The sequence below is a fragment of the Copadichromis virginalis genome, linkage group LG1 (genome assembly GCF_057382275.1).
Source record: "Copadichromis virginalis isolate Kocher_CV1m ecotype Utaka linkage group LG1, C_Virginalis_male_GT1.1, whole genome shotgun sequence".
NCBI lineage: Eukaryota > Metazoa > Chordata > Actinopteri > Cichliformes > Cichlidae > Copadichromis > Copadichromis virginalis.
In genome coordinates this window covers 41058998-41073960 of record NC_140618.1, presented here as the reverse complement: position 1 = coordinate 41073960, position 14963 = coordinate 41058998, and the positions used below count along the sequence as shown (strand labels likewise).

General features: G+C 43.5%; 1 protein-coding gene across 1 annotated transcript in view; it reads left to right on the top strand.

Moving 5' to 3' along the window:
- Positions 1–1381: 1381 nt before the first annotated feature.
- The window catches only part of ankdd1a (ankyrin repeat and death domain containing 1A), a 35692-nt gene continuing 22110 nt past the window's right edge, over positions 1382–14963 (top strand). The window contains exons 1-2 of the mRNA XM_085463287.1: positions 1382–1530; positions 12981–13084. Coding sequence (XP_085319413.1) covers positions 1497–1530; positions 12981–13084 — 138 coding nt within the window. The 5' untranslated portion in view covers positions 1382–1496. The remainder of the gene's footprint in view (positions 1531–12980; positions 13085–14963) is intronic.

The following is a 14963-nucleotide window of genomic DNA, read 5'->3' as shown; positions in this document are numbered from 1 at the left end:
TTCGATTGTTTTTTGCACCTTTGTTAAAATTTGTTAACATCCCAACAGCGATTTTTAAAAACCCTTTTTAGAAATAAACACTGGCTAATGTGGTGTGATGGTCAACCAATGCAAAATGAAAGTATATTTGATCATTAAAAAATGTAATGAAACAATAAGTGTTTCAATAAAATTACATCACTTGCTGCTTGCAGCTTCAAATTTACAGTTTTTATGTGATTAGCGGGTTACTTGGACTGTTGTGACTGTAGTGTGAAGTTTGTCATTTTATATTAATAACAGTTTCACAATAGAAATTAAAATGACAACAGCGCTGGGTTAAATTGTTCCTCAAGGAGAGATCTTCTACTTGGGCCAGTGATGAGGAATGGTTGCAGTACCTTTTAGCTGTTTTTAGTGGATTAAAGACACACAAGATCATTAGCTTCATTAATTTGTTCAGATTCAAATTCATTATTGGTCATTTTGTGGGATAGCCATTCAGACAGCACACCAGATATTCAGATAGAGATTCAACAAACACGTTACAGAATCAATATGACTGGCCAGTTACCAGCTGCCTTTTTGCTCCAAAACCATGCCAGGAAGAAGAGAGGTGGAGATGGTTTTATAAACTCCAAAGTAAGCAGGAGACATGAGAAACAGGAAGAAACAGAGAGGAAACAGCCCCATTATGACTCGGACACGCTTTAAAAATTGCAATATTCATTTCAGTTCAGTTTTATTTATGTAGCTCTAAGTTTACACCAGAGCAATAATACTGAGAGACCCAACAATCAGACGACGCTCCTCTGAGCGTGCACTTGGAGTCAGTGGGAAGGAAAAACCTTCTAAAAGGAAGAAACTTGTAGCTGAACAATGTTCAGGGAGGGGCAGCCATCGGCATTACTGAATGGGTGAGGAGGGGGAGAGAGGATAAAGACACTCTGGTAAAGAGCCAGAGATTAATAATGACTAATAACTGAGTACAGAGAGGTGAGTGAAGAAGAAACACAGAATCCCCACACCTGCTGCAGCTTAACTAAGGGAGGATTCAAGGTCACCTGGTCCAGCCCTAACTATATGCTTCATCAAAAAGAAAAGTTTTAACCCTGATCTCAAAAGTAGAGATAGTGTCTGTCTCCAGAATCCAAATTGGGAGCTGGTCCCAAGTGAAATCTATCAGGCCAAAAGTCTATTTTAGATAGATCTATCTGTTTATTAAATATGTGGTTTATGGTGAGTTGAGTCCATAGATCACAGCAGTTGGTGACGGGAATGTCACGCTTCGCTGTCTGCCAGAAAAAGACCGAGAAGCGTCGTTTCTGCTTTGAAGACGTGCTCGCTTTATTTTGAAGGTATAGACCGGATATGGTGGTTCTTTGGTTTTGACATGTGTAGCTTGACAAATGTACTGACGTTAGCACGCAGGATAAACTTGTGCTGGAGAAGGATAACGGGCTCGAGTGATGGAAGAGGAGCCGGGCCGGTAGAAGCGGCTCTGAGGAGCAGCAGTCATGGGCGATGAGCTGCTGTCGGAGGACGACTTCTGTAAGTATTTCTGTCCTCGCTCAGCGCAGGATGTCCGTCTGTGGCGCAGGGAAGCCCACCCTCACGCTCAGCCAACAGCCTAGAGGCACAGTTTATGTATTAGCAGTTTGGGTAATCTTATCTGTACAGTGGCTGTTATCTTAGCCTATCACATTTTATTTGTCCCCATTAAAGCCCCTGTGATGGTTGTGTTGCTGCTCAAGTTTGACAAAAGAGTGACTGGAGTATCCTGATCATTTGCTCTCCACACTGCAATTAACAGGAAACAGGAATTAAAAGTGCAATTTCACAGATTTCTTTGTGTGACTGAGTAAACTGTTGAGGAGTTTAAATTCCTGTCATCAACATTTAAAGTCAATATGATTTCTGAGATTTCTTTTTTGTTCTATTTTTTTGTATCTATCCATTTAATTGTTTAGATTTTGCACTGAAAAAGCCTGTTGATACTTTGTAGGATAATAAGAAACCATTCATAGCTCAGGATACATTTGGAACAGGAGATGTAACTATACTCAGTATAAAAGATGGATGTAGATAATCACCCACAGTTTTATACTGTCTATTTTAGAAACATTTACTGCCGTTGAGGGTCTTTTGAATGAAAAGAAATAAACAAGCAATCTTGAGGACACTGCTGCCTTTCTCTACCTGAAACAGGTGTTGCATGCATTGATTCAAAACCAAAATCTTCTTTATTTGGCCACGTTTGTGCACACAAACAAGGAATTTGACTCAGGTTCGCTTTACTCTCTGCATGTAAAAAATAAACATTTTTAAATAAGCAAATAAGTCATATATACAGAAGGAGAACATAAATACGAGGTTAGAAAGTTAGAAAAGTGCAAGTTGTGGAAGGTCTTAAGAAACTATACAAACTATGACAAGTTGCAGCTGGGCATGAATGATAGATATAAATAGGCTGAACATAGAGCAACCTGGATGAACCTTAAGTATTAATTTTGAATAGTGCAGATTGTGCAGTACAATATGCATATGACCTGAGTCATGGCTGAGTGGTGGCTGGTTTTTGTAAAAATAGAACAGTTTATGTCCAGGATCTGCAGAGATGTTTTCTGCTTGAGGATCCTCTCTGATGCAGTCTGGCCCTGTCCTGCTTCGTGGCTAAGCCAAACCAGACAATGATTGATGTACACAGGACAGACTGGATGACTGCAGTGTAGAAGATGACCATCAGCTCCTGTGGCAGGTGGAACTTCCTGAATTGCTGCAGGGAATACAACCTCTGCTGGGCCTTGTTCCAGACAGACTGATGTGAGGACCACTTCAAATCCGTGATCCACATCGGATACTTTATTGTTCAGGATGGTGAGAGGGACGAAGGCGTGGGGGGGTCTCCGACAATCCAATATCGCCACAATCTTGAGCAGGTTCAGCTCCAGGTGGTTCTGACTGCTATTTCCTGTCTGTATGCAGACTCGTCACTCGTCATTGTTCTAGACCAGACCAATGAGCACCAGACCAGTGTGCCACCCTCCACAAAATTTGTAGCAGAGTACAGCCAATGATTTTTCTGGGCAGTGTCATTACCCTCTGCGTAGCCTTGCTTTTCTCAGTAGTGGTCTGTGTACCAAACACCCAGTTTGGGGTCCGAGTTGGACTGATTGAGGCCGGTTTGTGAGGAAGTCTTTGATCCAGGAGCAGTTGGTAGGGGGGGATATGAAGATGGTCCAGTTTGATGATGAGGATGTCTGGCTTTATAGTGTTGAATGCTGAGCTTTAGTCCACAGAGAGCAAACTGAGCAGTCCACCTCAACCTAAGCAAAGAAGGTGTTGAGCTCCTTTCGCGAGTTTGAGGGTGATTTTGGGGCTTGGGGGGGCTCTATCCTTTGTAGTTAGTGAGGGCTTGGATACCGCTGTACAGGGAACTGTCCCTCACAGCCTGTACTCGTCATCTAAGGTTTTCGGTTAGAAAAATGTGGATGATTTTAGTCAATGTCATGTTCTCATGTCATGTTGAGAAGTTAGAACACAGTCTTTGTGTTACCAGGTCTCAATTGTTATAACCTGGTGCATCAGGCTTTTCCTGATCCAGCTGGGTTGAAGACACAAGTGTGCTTTGTAACGGTTTTTCCTACCATTTCAGTGATATTTCAAATACAGGAGCTTAGAGACATACAGGTACACAGAGTGAGATGTTGGAACAATAGTCCTACAGGTACAAGTGACTGTGAGATGATGTTGTGGCAGGCATACTGGGACCTTAATTTAAACATTGCATTAGATTAAGTTAGCCCTCTGGGCTTCATGCTGGCCATTTGTGTCTGCCCCCCCCCCCTTGACCATTTTTGCTGAATTGCGGAATTGAAAACCATGAAAACTAAATTTTTTCCCCCTTCAGCTGTAAAAAGCTGATAAGAGATAAGATAAGAGATAAGATAGAACTTTATTAATCCCTCGGGTGGGTTCCTCTGGGAAATTCGACTTCCAAAAAAAGCACAGCAACGACTGAAGTTACAGTTACAGAACTGTTATATATATACACACACACACACACACACACACACACACACACACACACACACACACACACACACACACACACACATATATATATAAATACAGAAACAAATATAAATAAAATATACAAAGGGGATAAATAGAATAAATAGGAATAAAAATAAAAATACAAGTGAATTGCACATTTCAAGTATTGAGTCTATTGCACCGTTGACTATTTACAAAAGTATTGCACAAAAGGTATTGTACAGTGAGGTGAAGAGGCACTACAGCTTAGTTGTTCCCCCCTCCTTTGTCCTCCTGTTTCCCCTCCCTCTCCCCTCCAGAGAGGAGTTAAACAGTCTGATGGCGTGTGGGACAAAGGAGTTTTTAAGTCTGTTAGTTCTTGTCTTTGGGAGAAGCAACCTGTCACTGAACAGACTCTTCTGGTTGTTAATGGCCGTGTGCAGAGGATGCCCAGCATTGTTCATAATGTCCATCAGTTTCTTTAATGTCCTTTTCTCTGCCACTGTCACCAGAGTGTCCAGCTTCATGCCGACCACAGAGCTAGCCCTCCTGATCAGTTTCTCCAGCCTGGATGAGTCCTTCTTTGCTGTGCTGCTCCCCCAGCACACCACAGCATAGAAAAGTACTCCAGCAACCACTGACTGGTAAAACATCCTCAGGAGCTTCCTGCAGATGTTAAAAGACCTCAGCCTCCTGAGGAAGTACAGTCGGCTTTGGGCTTTTTTATACAGGTGCTCTGTGTTGCATGACCAGTCCAGTTTATTGTCCACCCACAGCCCGAGGTACTTGTACTTGTTGACCACCTCCTCCCCCTCTATCTGAACCGGCAGTGGACCTTCTCTGGACCTCCCGAAGTCCACAACCAGTTCCTTAGTCTTTGAGGTGTTGCAGGTGGTTTGTGTGACTCCATGCGACAAAGTTCCTCACCAGACTTCTGTACTCCTCTTCCTGATCATCCCAGATACACCCCATGATGGCTGTGTCGTCTGCAAACTTCTGAATGTGGCATAATTCAGAGTTGTAGCAGAAGTCAGAGGTGTACAGGGTTATATGATGGGTTATAGTTGCCCACCAGATAGGCGAGCAGTACGGACATACAAATTTGTGATTGTGATAACTCCATAATGAGGATTTTGAAATCGATACCATGGGTGTATCTATTACAAATCTTGGAGAACTTCAAATCTCGGTGACATCGACCTCATGGTCAAGGTTAGAGGTCAATTTTTTTTAAAACTTGTGAATGAAATAACTTGAACAAGGTTATGTAGGATTTTTGAAGTTGTTACCATAGGTGTATCTACTAGGAGGCTGAGCAGTGGATGGTGAGTGGATGTCTCGTGATGGTGTGTCTAGTTAGGAGGTAGACTGGGTCGCCTACTGATAGGAAGGTTTGTGGTTCCCTGGCTGCGACAGTCTGCATGCCAAATATCCTCTAGCAAGACACTAATCCCAAGCTGCTCTATGATGCAACCACTGGAGTATGAATATGTGTGAATGTTAGATGGAAAGCAATTAAGCATTGAAAAAAACCCTTGTATGAATGGGTGGATGAGGCATGTTGTATAAAGTGCTTTGAGTGCTCTAGAATAGTTAGTGGTTTCCCACTAATGCAGAGAGCATGCACTGCAAACCACTAGTAACTGGTTTCACACCAGGACACATACTCTATGCAATTGCTCACATCAGCAGCATGAAGTCTGACTTGCATGGGACGCAAAGGTGCGAGGATTGGATGGACGTAGATGAAGTGAAGATAAGAGCCTACATTTAATTCCAGTTCTAGCTGCCATCTACTGCTCAAGACATTTATTGGCAACAAGAAAGGATGGGTCACATTTAATGCTATGATCCCCTCTATTGCTATTATCACGCGCTAATGTCCATTTAATGACAGGTTCACCTGCTCGGGACGCTTCAGGGACAATAAGCTGACTGCATTTTGCATCCTGTGGGAAAAAGGAGTTGCTCGTCTCCCCCTGTTGTTCTATCCAGTACAGGGGGGGGGGGGGGGGGGGGCAACTTGTTTTTATTTATTGTTGCTCACTCTGTACTGGGCCCTTCATAAGCGGAGACACGCAATAGACCTTATTCTTTCATATAGTCTCCCTGTGACTAACCTGTCTGTACCTCTGTACTCTCAGATGTGTGTTTTATTTAATGTGGGTTTTACATGTACTGCAGCTCGCCCTCCTGTTCAGCAATGTTGGGCTATTATCTCTCCCATTGCCTCTCAGTTTTTTGCTGATTTTAATCAGCTTTGTGGCCCTTCCTGTTCCTGGTTTTATTCTTCCTGTCAAACCATCCTTGGAGGAAAGGACAAGCTGTTGAAGAGAGCGGGAGATTAATAACAAATAGTTCATCTCTGGCTAGTAACGTCAGGCAGCCTAATTCTAAACCTGAACCTTGGTTTAATGACAGAGCTCATGCTATCAGGAGGGAATGTCACAGAGCAGAGCACAGATGGAAAAGCTGTCATTTCAAATTGTAAGACTGCCAGTGTCACTACCAGAATACTGTTAAAGAGGCAAAAAAGGAATATTTTACAGATTTCATTTCTTAAAACAGCCATAGGCCACGTTATTTAACACCTTTGCCTCTGTTTCTGTTTAGACGCTTCTCCTGATATATGCAATGGTTTTCTGTGTGTTTTCTTTTAAAGGTTGCTACCACAAGGGCTGTTATCACAGCTGCTGACTCGCCTCTCTGCCTCTGTCCCTTCTTCTGTTTTTACTCAGTTTGAGCCGGTGACCCTCTCACTCTTAGAGGATGTGGTTCGCTATATTAAGGCCTCAGCTCTTCTTTTTTTTTGACTGCTATAGGGCAGGCAGTCTGTTCTTGCTATTATAAACAGCAGTCTGTCCTCTGGTCTAGTTCCTGTAAATTTTAAATGTGCAGTAATGCAGCCATTGCTTAGGAAACCTGTTCTTGAGCACACTGAACTGGCTAAATATAGGCCTCAGTCCAAGCTGCCTTTTCGCGGGGGCAGCAGCTTAAGCAAAGAGGCCCAGACCTCCCTCTCCCCAGCCACCTCCTCCAGCTTATCCAGGGGAATACCAAGGCGTTCCCAGGCCAGCCGAGAGATATAATCTCTCCAGCGTGTCCTGGGTCTGCCCCGGGGCCTCCTCCCGGTGGGACATGCCTGGAACACCTCACCTCAGGAGGCGCCCAGGAGGCATCCTTGTCAGATGCCCGAACCACCTCAGCTGGCTCCTTTCGATGTGGAGCAGCAGCTGCTCTACTCTGAGCCCCTCCCGGATGGCCGAACTTCTCACCCTATCTCTAAGGGAGAGGCCAGCCACCCTTCGGAGGAAGCTCATTTCTGCCGCTTGTATCCGCGATCTCGTTCTTTCGGTCACTACCCACAGCTCGTGGCCATAGGTGAGGGTAGGGATGTAGATCGACCGGTAAATTGAGAGCTTCGCTTTTACACTCAGCTCCCTCTTCACCACGACGGACCGGTGCAGCGTCCGCATTACTGCAGCCGCAGCACCAATCCGTCTGTCGATCTCCTGCTCCCTTCTCCCATCACTCGCGAACAAGACCCCGAGATACTTGAACTCCTCCACTTGGGGCAGGAACTCATCCCTGACCCGGAGTGGGCACTCCACCCAGAACCATGGCCTCAGATTTGGAGGTGCTGATCCTCATTCCCGCTGCTTCACACTCGGCTGCGAACCGTTCCAGTGCGAGCTGGAGGCCTTCACCCGATGAAGCCAACAGAACCACATCATCTGCAAAAAGCAGAGATGAGATTCTGAGGCCACCAAAGCGAAAGCCCTCCGCCACTTGGCTGCGCCTAGAAATCCTGTCCATAAAATTTATGAACAGAACCGGAGACGAAGGGCAGCCCTGGCGGAGCCCATCACCCACCGGGAACAAGTCCGACTTATTGCCGGCAATGCGAACCAAGCTCTTGCAACGGTCGTATAGGGATCGAATGGCCCGTAGCAATGGGCCAGACACCCCATACTCCCGCAACACCTCCCACAGGACACCCCGAGGGACACAGTCGAATGCCTTCTCCAAGTCCACAAAACACATGTAGACTGGTTGGGCAAACTCATATGCACCCTCAAGTATCCTGGAGAGGATAAAGAGCTGGTCCAGTGTTCCGCGACCAGGACGAAAACCGCATTGTTCCTCCTGTATCCGAGGTTCGACTAGCGGACGAACTCTCCTTTCCAGCACCCTGGCATAGACTTTCCCAGGGAGGCTGGGTAAAACTCTTTATAGCACATAATCTGTATTATTAAGGGTGTTTAACAACATCCTTATCACATGTGACTGGTAAACTTGTTGTTCTGGTTTTGTTTGACTTAACTGCTGCCTCTGACACAATAGACCACAACATTTTTAATATCTTTGCTACATCATTGCATTGCACTGTGCTTAAATGGTTTAGGTCTTATCTGGCAGATAGATCTTTGTCTGTAAACCTTTGCAGTTCTGAAGCATCTAATGCTTATGTCATGTGGCACTCCACAGGGCTCAATTTTCAAATTCAAATTTTATTTATCATACACAATCATACACAGTACAACATGCAGTGAAATGCTTATTGCTGTGCAATTCTCAACCATTAAAAATACAAGAACACACTGAAATTAAAAATTAAAATAAAAAGGTGTGCAAATCAGCCGTGTGCAGATTGACAGTCTTGGATCAAACAGTCAAAACTGACGATTATTGTTGTTGTTAAGTGCATGTACAGTGATGTGTAGAGATTGCAGTCCTACACCTGGTTCAGGGCCTGAATAGCCTGGGGGAAGAAGCTCCTCCTCATTCTCCCTGTTTTGGCCTTAAAGGAGCAGAAGCGCTTCCCTGACCTCAACAGTGAGAAGAGTCCATTGTGGGGATGGAAGAGGTCCTTCATAATCTTCCTGGTTGTGGTACTGCACAACTTGGTGTAAACAGACTGCAGGTCAGGAAGCTCTGAGGGAATGATGTGTTCGGCAGAGCAAAGCACTCTTTGGAGAGCTCGTCCTGCTTGGTGCTTTACCCATACCAGGTGCAGGTATTTCCCGTCAGGATGGTGTAGGAGTAGAAGTTCTTGAGCACCTTCAGAGGCAGATGGAAGTCTTTAAGTCTTTTGAGGAAGAAGAGACACTGCCGAGATTTAGGCCAGTGCTGTAGGCCAGTGTTGTTGCTAAGGATTGTCTCATTGCACTGAAGTCACACTGGGTTAAATATTTACACTTGGGTTTTAAGGGGTATTTGTTTTTTTTTACGGGTTGTACGGAAGCCCCAAACGCAATTTCATTGTTCTTTGACAATGACAATAAATAAATACTTGACTACTACTACTACTACTCTCGATTTACTGCCTCTGGGTTCCTCTAGGGCCCACAGAGGCAAAAGCTCTGTCTGCCTTAGTTCTAAGCCTCGTATGCTGTATAATAAGTAGGCCCTGATCACATGACCTCAGGGACCTGCTAGGGACATAGGGCTGTAGAAGTTCAATAATGTAAACTGCTGCTTGTCCATGGAGAGCTCTAAAAGTCAGAATCAGAATCTTAAAGTGGAATGTGAATTCAATGGGGAGCCAATGCCAAGATGGCGTCACATGTGAGTACTTGAAGATTTGGTCAGAAGCCTTGCTGCAGCGTTTTGAACAACCTGCAGGAATTCCAGGGAGTTTTTTCTTACACATATAAACAGTGAAATACAGTTGTCCAAACGTAATGAAATGAATGTATGAATAACAATCTACAGTTAAGTGCGTGATACAATACGGCTTAATAACTTAGGGCTAACTTAGTTTAGCCTTTGTTCTTTTTTCATCAGTTAATTTTTTCCAGTACTAAAAAACTGTTTTCAGCATAAATCATCACTGGGTGTTGCTGATGTCTGAATCTGAGTTAGGGCTGCCACGATTTGTCGACTAGTCACGATTACGTCGACTATCAAAATCGTCGACGACAAATTTAATAGTCGACACGTCGTTTGAAGGTTTGTAAGATCGCAAAACACGCAGGAATAAAGTAGCAGGATTTAAGAGTGTAATAACGGACTGAAACAGAAGATGGCAGCACTGCATGTACAAGGATGCCAGCTGCCGTTAAACCCCGAAGAAGAAGAAGAAGAAGAGAAGCAGCTGTGTCCCAGAATTCATAGCGCGGCCCAGCTCAGTTTCCAACAATGGCGGTAGCTAGTTAGTTTTAATGTTACTCTTATTATTCTTTCTGGGTCACAAAATAAACGTTTAACATATTTTCAGGCGAGAATGTAGCTGTGTAAACCTCAAATATCTGCTCAGTTTATCAGGACACCACATATTTTCAAAAGCGCTCCGACGTTTTCGGAGACGTCTGTTACCCACTAGCTCGATAGCGAGCCGGGGGCTAGGTCACTAGCGCCGTGAGAGCACCGGACTCCCGGCAAATCGTTTTCAAACCCACCGCCGTCTTTCGCTAGTCAGGTTAAATATATATGAGTCACTTAGATAACTTAAAATGTTGTTGTTTGGCTTTTTTTTTTTTAGTATTTTATTTGTTCCTGAGTAAATCGGTTTGTCTGAGATTAAAGTTATAGTTTTTACACAGCTGAATAAACGTCAAGCAGACAGCTGATCATCAGAAGTGTGAGATGCTCCAGAATATACTCCAGTGTCCTGTTATATTTTAGATAGCAAGGAGTTTATTAAACTTCACCGAAACAATCTGCAAATTTCATTAAAATTGAATAAACTATCATCTTGTCTTTATTTTTAGTTAGCACCTTAAAAGCTTAAAGCTGTAAGCTAATGATAGTTATATAAGAGCAGATGCTGCTGGTGCAATAAGCTGTAGTTTTACGTCCAATGGATGATGATCTGATTAGTCGACTAATCGCATAAATAATCGGTGACTAGTCGACTATCAAAATAATCGTTTGTGGCAGCCCTAATCTGAGTGCAGCTCCTGTAATCAGAGAGAAGAATCAGTGTCAGATGTGAAGTTTATCCCTCAAAGCTCGAATAAAGTCTCATTCTCACCTGTCCTTACAGATGTGGAGAGAGAGAAATATGCTGCTGTTTGAACACATTTAGTATTCAGCTGTTACTCTTACAGTCTAACACTCATAATAAAAGTACAGTAATGTTAGTTAGTGACTGAGCAGCCCAGTGGCTTTTCTGTTTCTCATATAAACCATTTCTAAACTTCTGTTTGTTATTTATGTTTCATTAATCCGAGGTTATAACCTGTGAATTCGACTACTAAAAAGTAATTTCTGCATTGTTTTGACTACGAGAAACAATTGTCACAGATTACATTGGGTCAAAGTTACCAGGAACAGGTTTTTTTTTTTAACCATTTACAATATTTTTACAGTCAAACAGAGTAACACCTGTTGTGTCAAAAGTGACTGGGAATACTTTATATTTCATATGTTGCCCATTTCTTTATGCTGTATTTAGAATGCTTGCTTGGCACATACTGTTTAAAAGGGCAGTGTCCCCTAAAAGCCAGCAGATGCTCCTTCACTGTGACGTTTGGACTTGAAATATAGTGGCTGGCACTCCACACACTTGCCCCAGACCTCTCCGATCACCGCCAGTTTGTCTTCGTGATGACAACCTGGTCCTGTATCGTGGCTGTCAAAGAGAATCACCCGAAAAAACATGTAAGATTATTGGAGTGACATGGTGGCCTGAAACATTGACTGACCAGACGCTGCATCCCATAAACTGCTGGTTGAATATTTCTGGATCTGAATTCATTACTCAACATCCAAAGATTCATCTGTGCTTTGATCTGTTTCTGGGTTACTTCCTTCCAACTGTCTTTGTAACTCTGTTTTTGTTTCCCCTTCAAAGTTTGCCGCTATGGTTTAGATCAACACAGTCAGTAACTGTTCGAAGCAGGATTTGATGTCATCATCCAGGATACAGCAAATTTTGCAGGTTCTAATGAAATTTTCAGCAGAAAACCTAACGTGATTGTCAGGTGGGGATAAGTTCCTGAAGTTCTTGAATGTGACAGCAGCGTCATCTTCATCACTGAATTCCTCCTCATCTTATCTTGGTCTGGATTGCACAAATCTTGGTCTGGATTGCACAAATTATATTCAGTGCTGTCTTTAGCTTCTGACACTTCCTCCTCTATTTCATCCTCATTGTCAGTTTCATTCTCTCACTTGTCCTCACCAGTGTAGTGATCAACTGTGTAATCAAGAGCCTCACTTAGGGTATATCAACCTGCCCTGGTGTTGCCACATAGTTGCCTCTATGCTTTTTTGGGGGGGCTTTGCTTCCAAAAAAGTATTATAAACCAAATTTATGAAACAAGTTTGATGCCTTTGAAACAATGTTTCAACTGTTTGTGAGAACTGCCAACACAGTTGGAGTTGTTCCGTGGAAGAGAGGCTCTACTAGGGAAAATGTTTCTGTAGTGGTTGCCAGGGAACCCAAGGAGTGTGTTTTGCGTTTGAGTGTGTGGACTCTTTTGTGGACAAAGTCATGGAATGTTCAGGTCAGTCTGATGAAACTTTTTTCAAAGCTAAATGTTTTAAATCAGTCAAATTTGACCAGAACACAACATGAGGGTGAAAGAAAGTACAGCTAACAACCATACTAAATTCATTTCCTTTGCAGCCATACGTGTCTCCACAGTTACAAATGGTAGCACAGGTCATGAATGCCAATAGAGATCAAAGACTTAGTTTTAGCTTCAAGCAGAGTGGTGCTGGAACTTGAATGTCATGCTAAAGTCCCTTTATGTCAAAAGAAACTGTGGCAGAAGTGAATTGTTGTGCCACTTGGTGCCACTTGGCTCAGGCCATTTACCTGTGGCCTGAGCATCACTCAGGCTCACACATTCATGTAGCTTATTTCACTCTTTCTGCACCCCCGTCTTCCTCTTGTAAACTTTTTCTTGGATTATTAACTTTTATGCAATGAGTGGGGTTAGGTTCAAAGGTGGCAAATGACATTTCAACTCCAGCACAGATTTGACGCTTAAGGTTTTTTCTTTGTCTGATTTCAGTGTTGTGGTCTGAAAAGGATTTTCACGATGCTGCCAAAAGAAATGACACATGGAAAATGCAAGAACTCATCAAGAAGGGTGTGGACGTCAATGCCAAAAACAAAGTAAGCATGCTGAAGCACAGACTTTTCTGGATGTCAGCAGTTGATGGCTTTGAAAATCCAAGCCTTGGGTCTTATTTACTCCTCTAAATTCTCATTTTCTTTTCTTGCCTAGTCTCATTCTGGCTTACTCTGTTATGTGGCCCTGGCCATGTTTTGAATCGGTGTGTCAGTATGTCTGGTCTGTTGTGTATGAGTGTTCTGCACCTTTAAGAGTCTGCAGGTCCTGCTTCTGATTGGGGGAGCTGCATCCCAAACAATATGTCTGGCAGTTGTGGCTGAAATTTTAGTTGGTCTACTTGACTGTGGTTTGGTTTCAGCAGAACCCCCATTTTTCACTTCTTAACTGGAGTTTGACACTGCTGATATTTTCTTATTTCCTTGTCCTGTTTTATAGAAGTCAACTACCTTTTCCCGCAGTTGTTTGACAATAAATGGCATCAGCCAACCACTAACCATGAGTGAAAGAAATGTTTTTCTTTTATCATCTATATGCATATACCAGAGTATGTAAACTTGGGCGATCGTGGCTCAAGAGTTGGGAGTTCGCCTTGTAATTGGAAGGTTGCCGGTTCGAGCCCCGGCTTGGACAGTCTCGGTCGTTGTGTCCTTGGGCGAGACGCTTCACCCGTTGCCTACTGGTGGTGGTCAGAGGGCCCGGTGGCGCCAGTGTCCGGCAGCCTCGCCTCTGTCAGTGCGCCCCAGGGTGGCTGTGGCTACAATGTAGCTGCCATCACCAGTGTGTGAATGTGTGTGTGAATGGGTGGATGACTGGATATGTAAAGCGCTTTGGGGTCCTTAGGGACTAGTAAAGCGCTATATAAATACAGGCCATTTACCATTTATGAACACAACTGTATACTAACGTCCTGTCCCAGGATAAACACAGGCTCTGATAAATATCTGTCCTCTGTTGTCTAGAGTCGGTCACTATCTTTCTGGTTTTATTCACGATCTGGAACAGATTTCTCATTGACTGCTACTGCTCTCAGTTCCTTGTCCTGCTCATCAGTATTTTGTAACTGGTGTGATACACAGTTGTACTGAAAGTCTGAAGTGAACAAAGGGAACCCTTGACCAATATTCAATTCCAAACTAACAGGAGACCATATTATCATTTTATTGTCGTCTCGATGGACCAAAGTTACTTCGAAGACTCCTGGGTTATTTATGTATGATGAAGTTAATTGTAGGGCTGGGCCATATCATACCGTTCACGGTAATACCGGTATAATGTTGGGCAACGATAAGAAAATGAAATATCGCGATAGAGTATGGGTGAAACGCGCATGCGCAGTGCCTTTGTTTTCATACGCACATGGTGGAAAAAGCATGGCAGCGATGGAGAATGAGAAGGGCGAGAGCGGATCGTTGAATGAAACGGATGAACCAGAACTGGTTCGTAAAAATGCTGCAGCTTCAGTGATGTGGAACTGGTTTAGCTTTCGTCCGTCAGATACACAACAAAGCACATTTTTGATAGAGCATGTTAGCGGGCCGTCGGCACTTAAAATTTGTAAATTTGTCTTAGAATAACTAAGCTGTCCTGGACTTTGGTCCACCTATATGCATTGATGGATAATATTTTATAACATAATATATTATATGCTATACTAAAGTCCTTTTTGAGATAATGCCCTGGTTATTGTCTTGCTTTGTCACGGGTTGCTTAGAGGATCCACTCGCAGGACTCCTGAGTAGCGTTTAAACAGAGACTGTTTATTTACAGATCTTCACCAAGTGTATGTACAGACAGTGCGGGATTAGTGCTATATACAAGACGTGAGGGGCATGGGTCCAGGACTCCAGGGAAAACGGGGAAATCACACATGCGCTCAGTTCAATCCGGGTCCGGGGAATCTAGGAACAAAGAAACACTCGT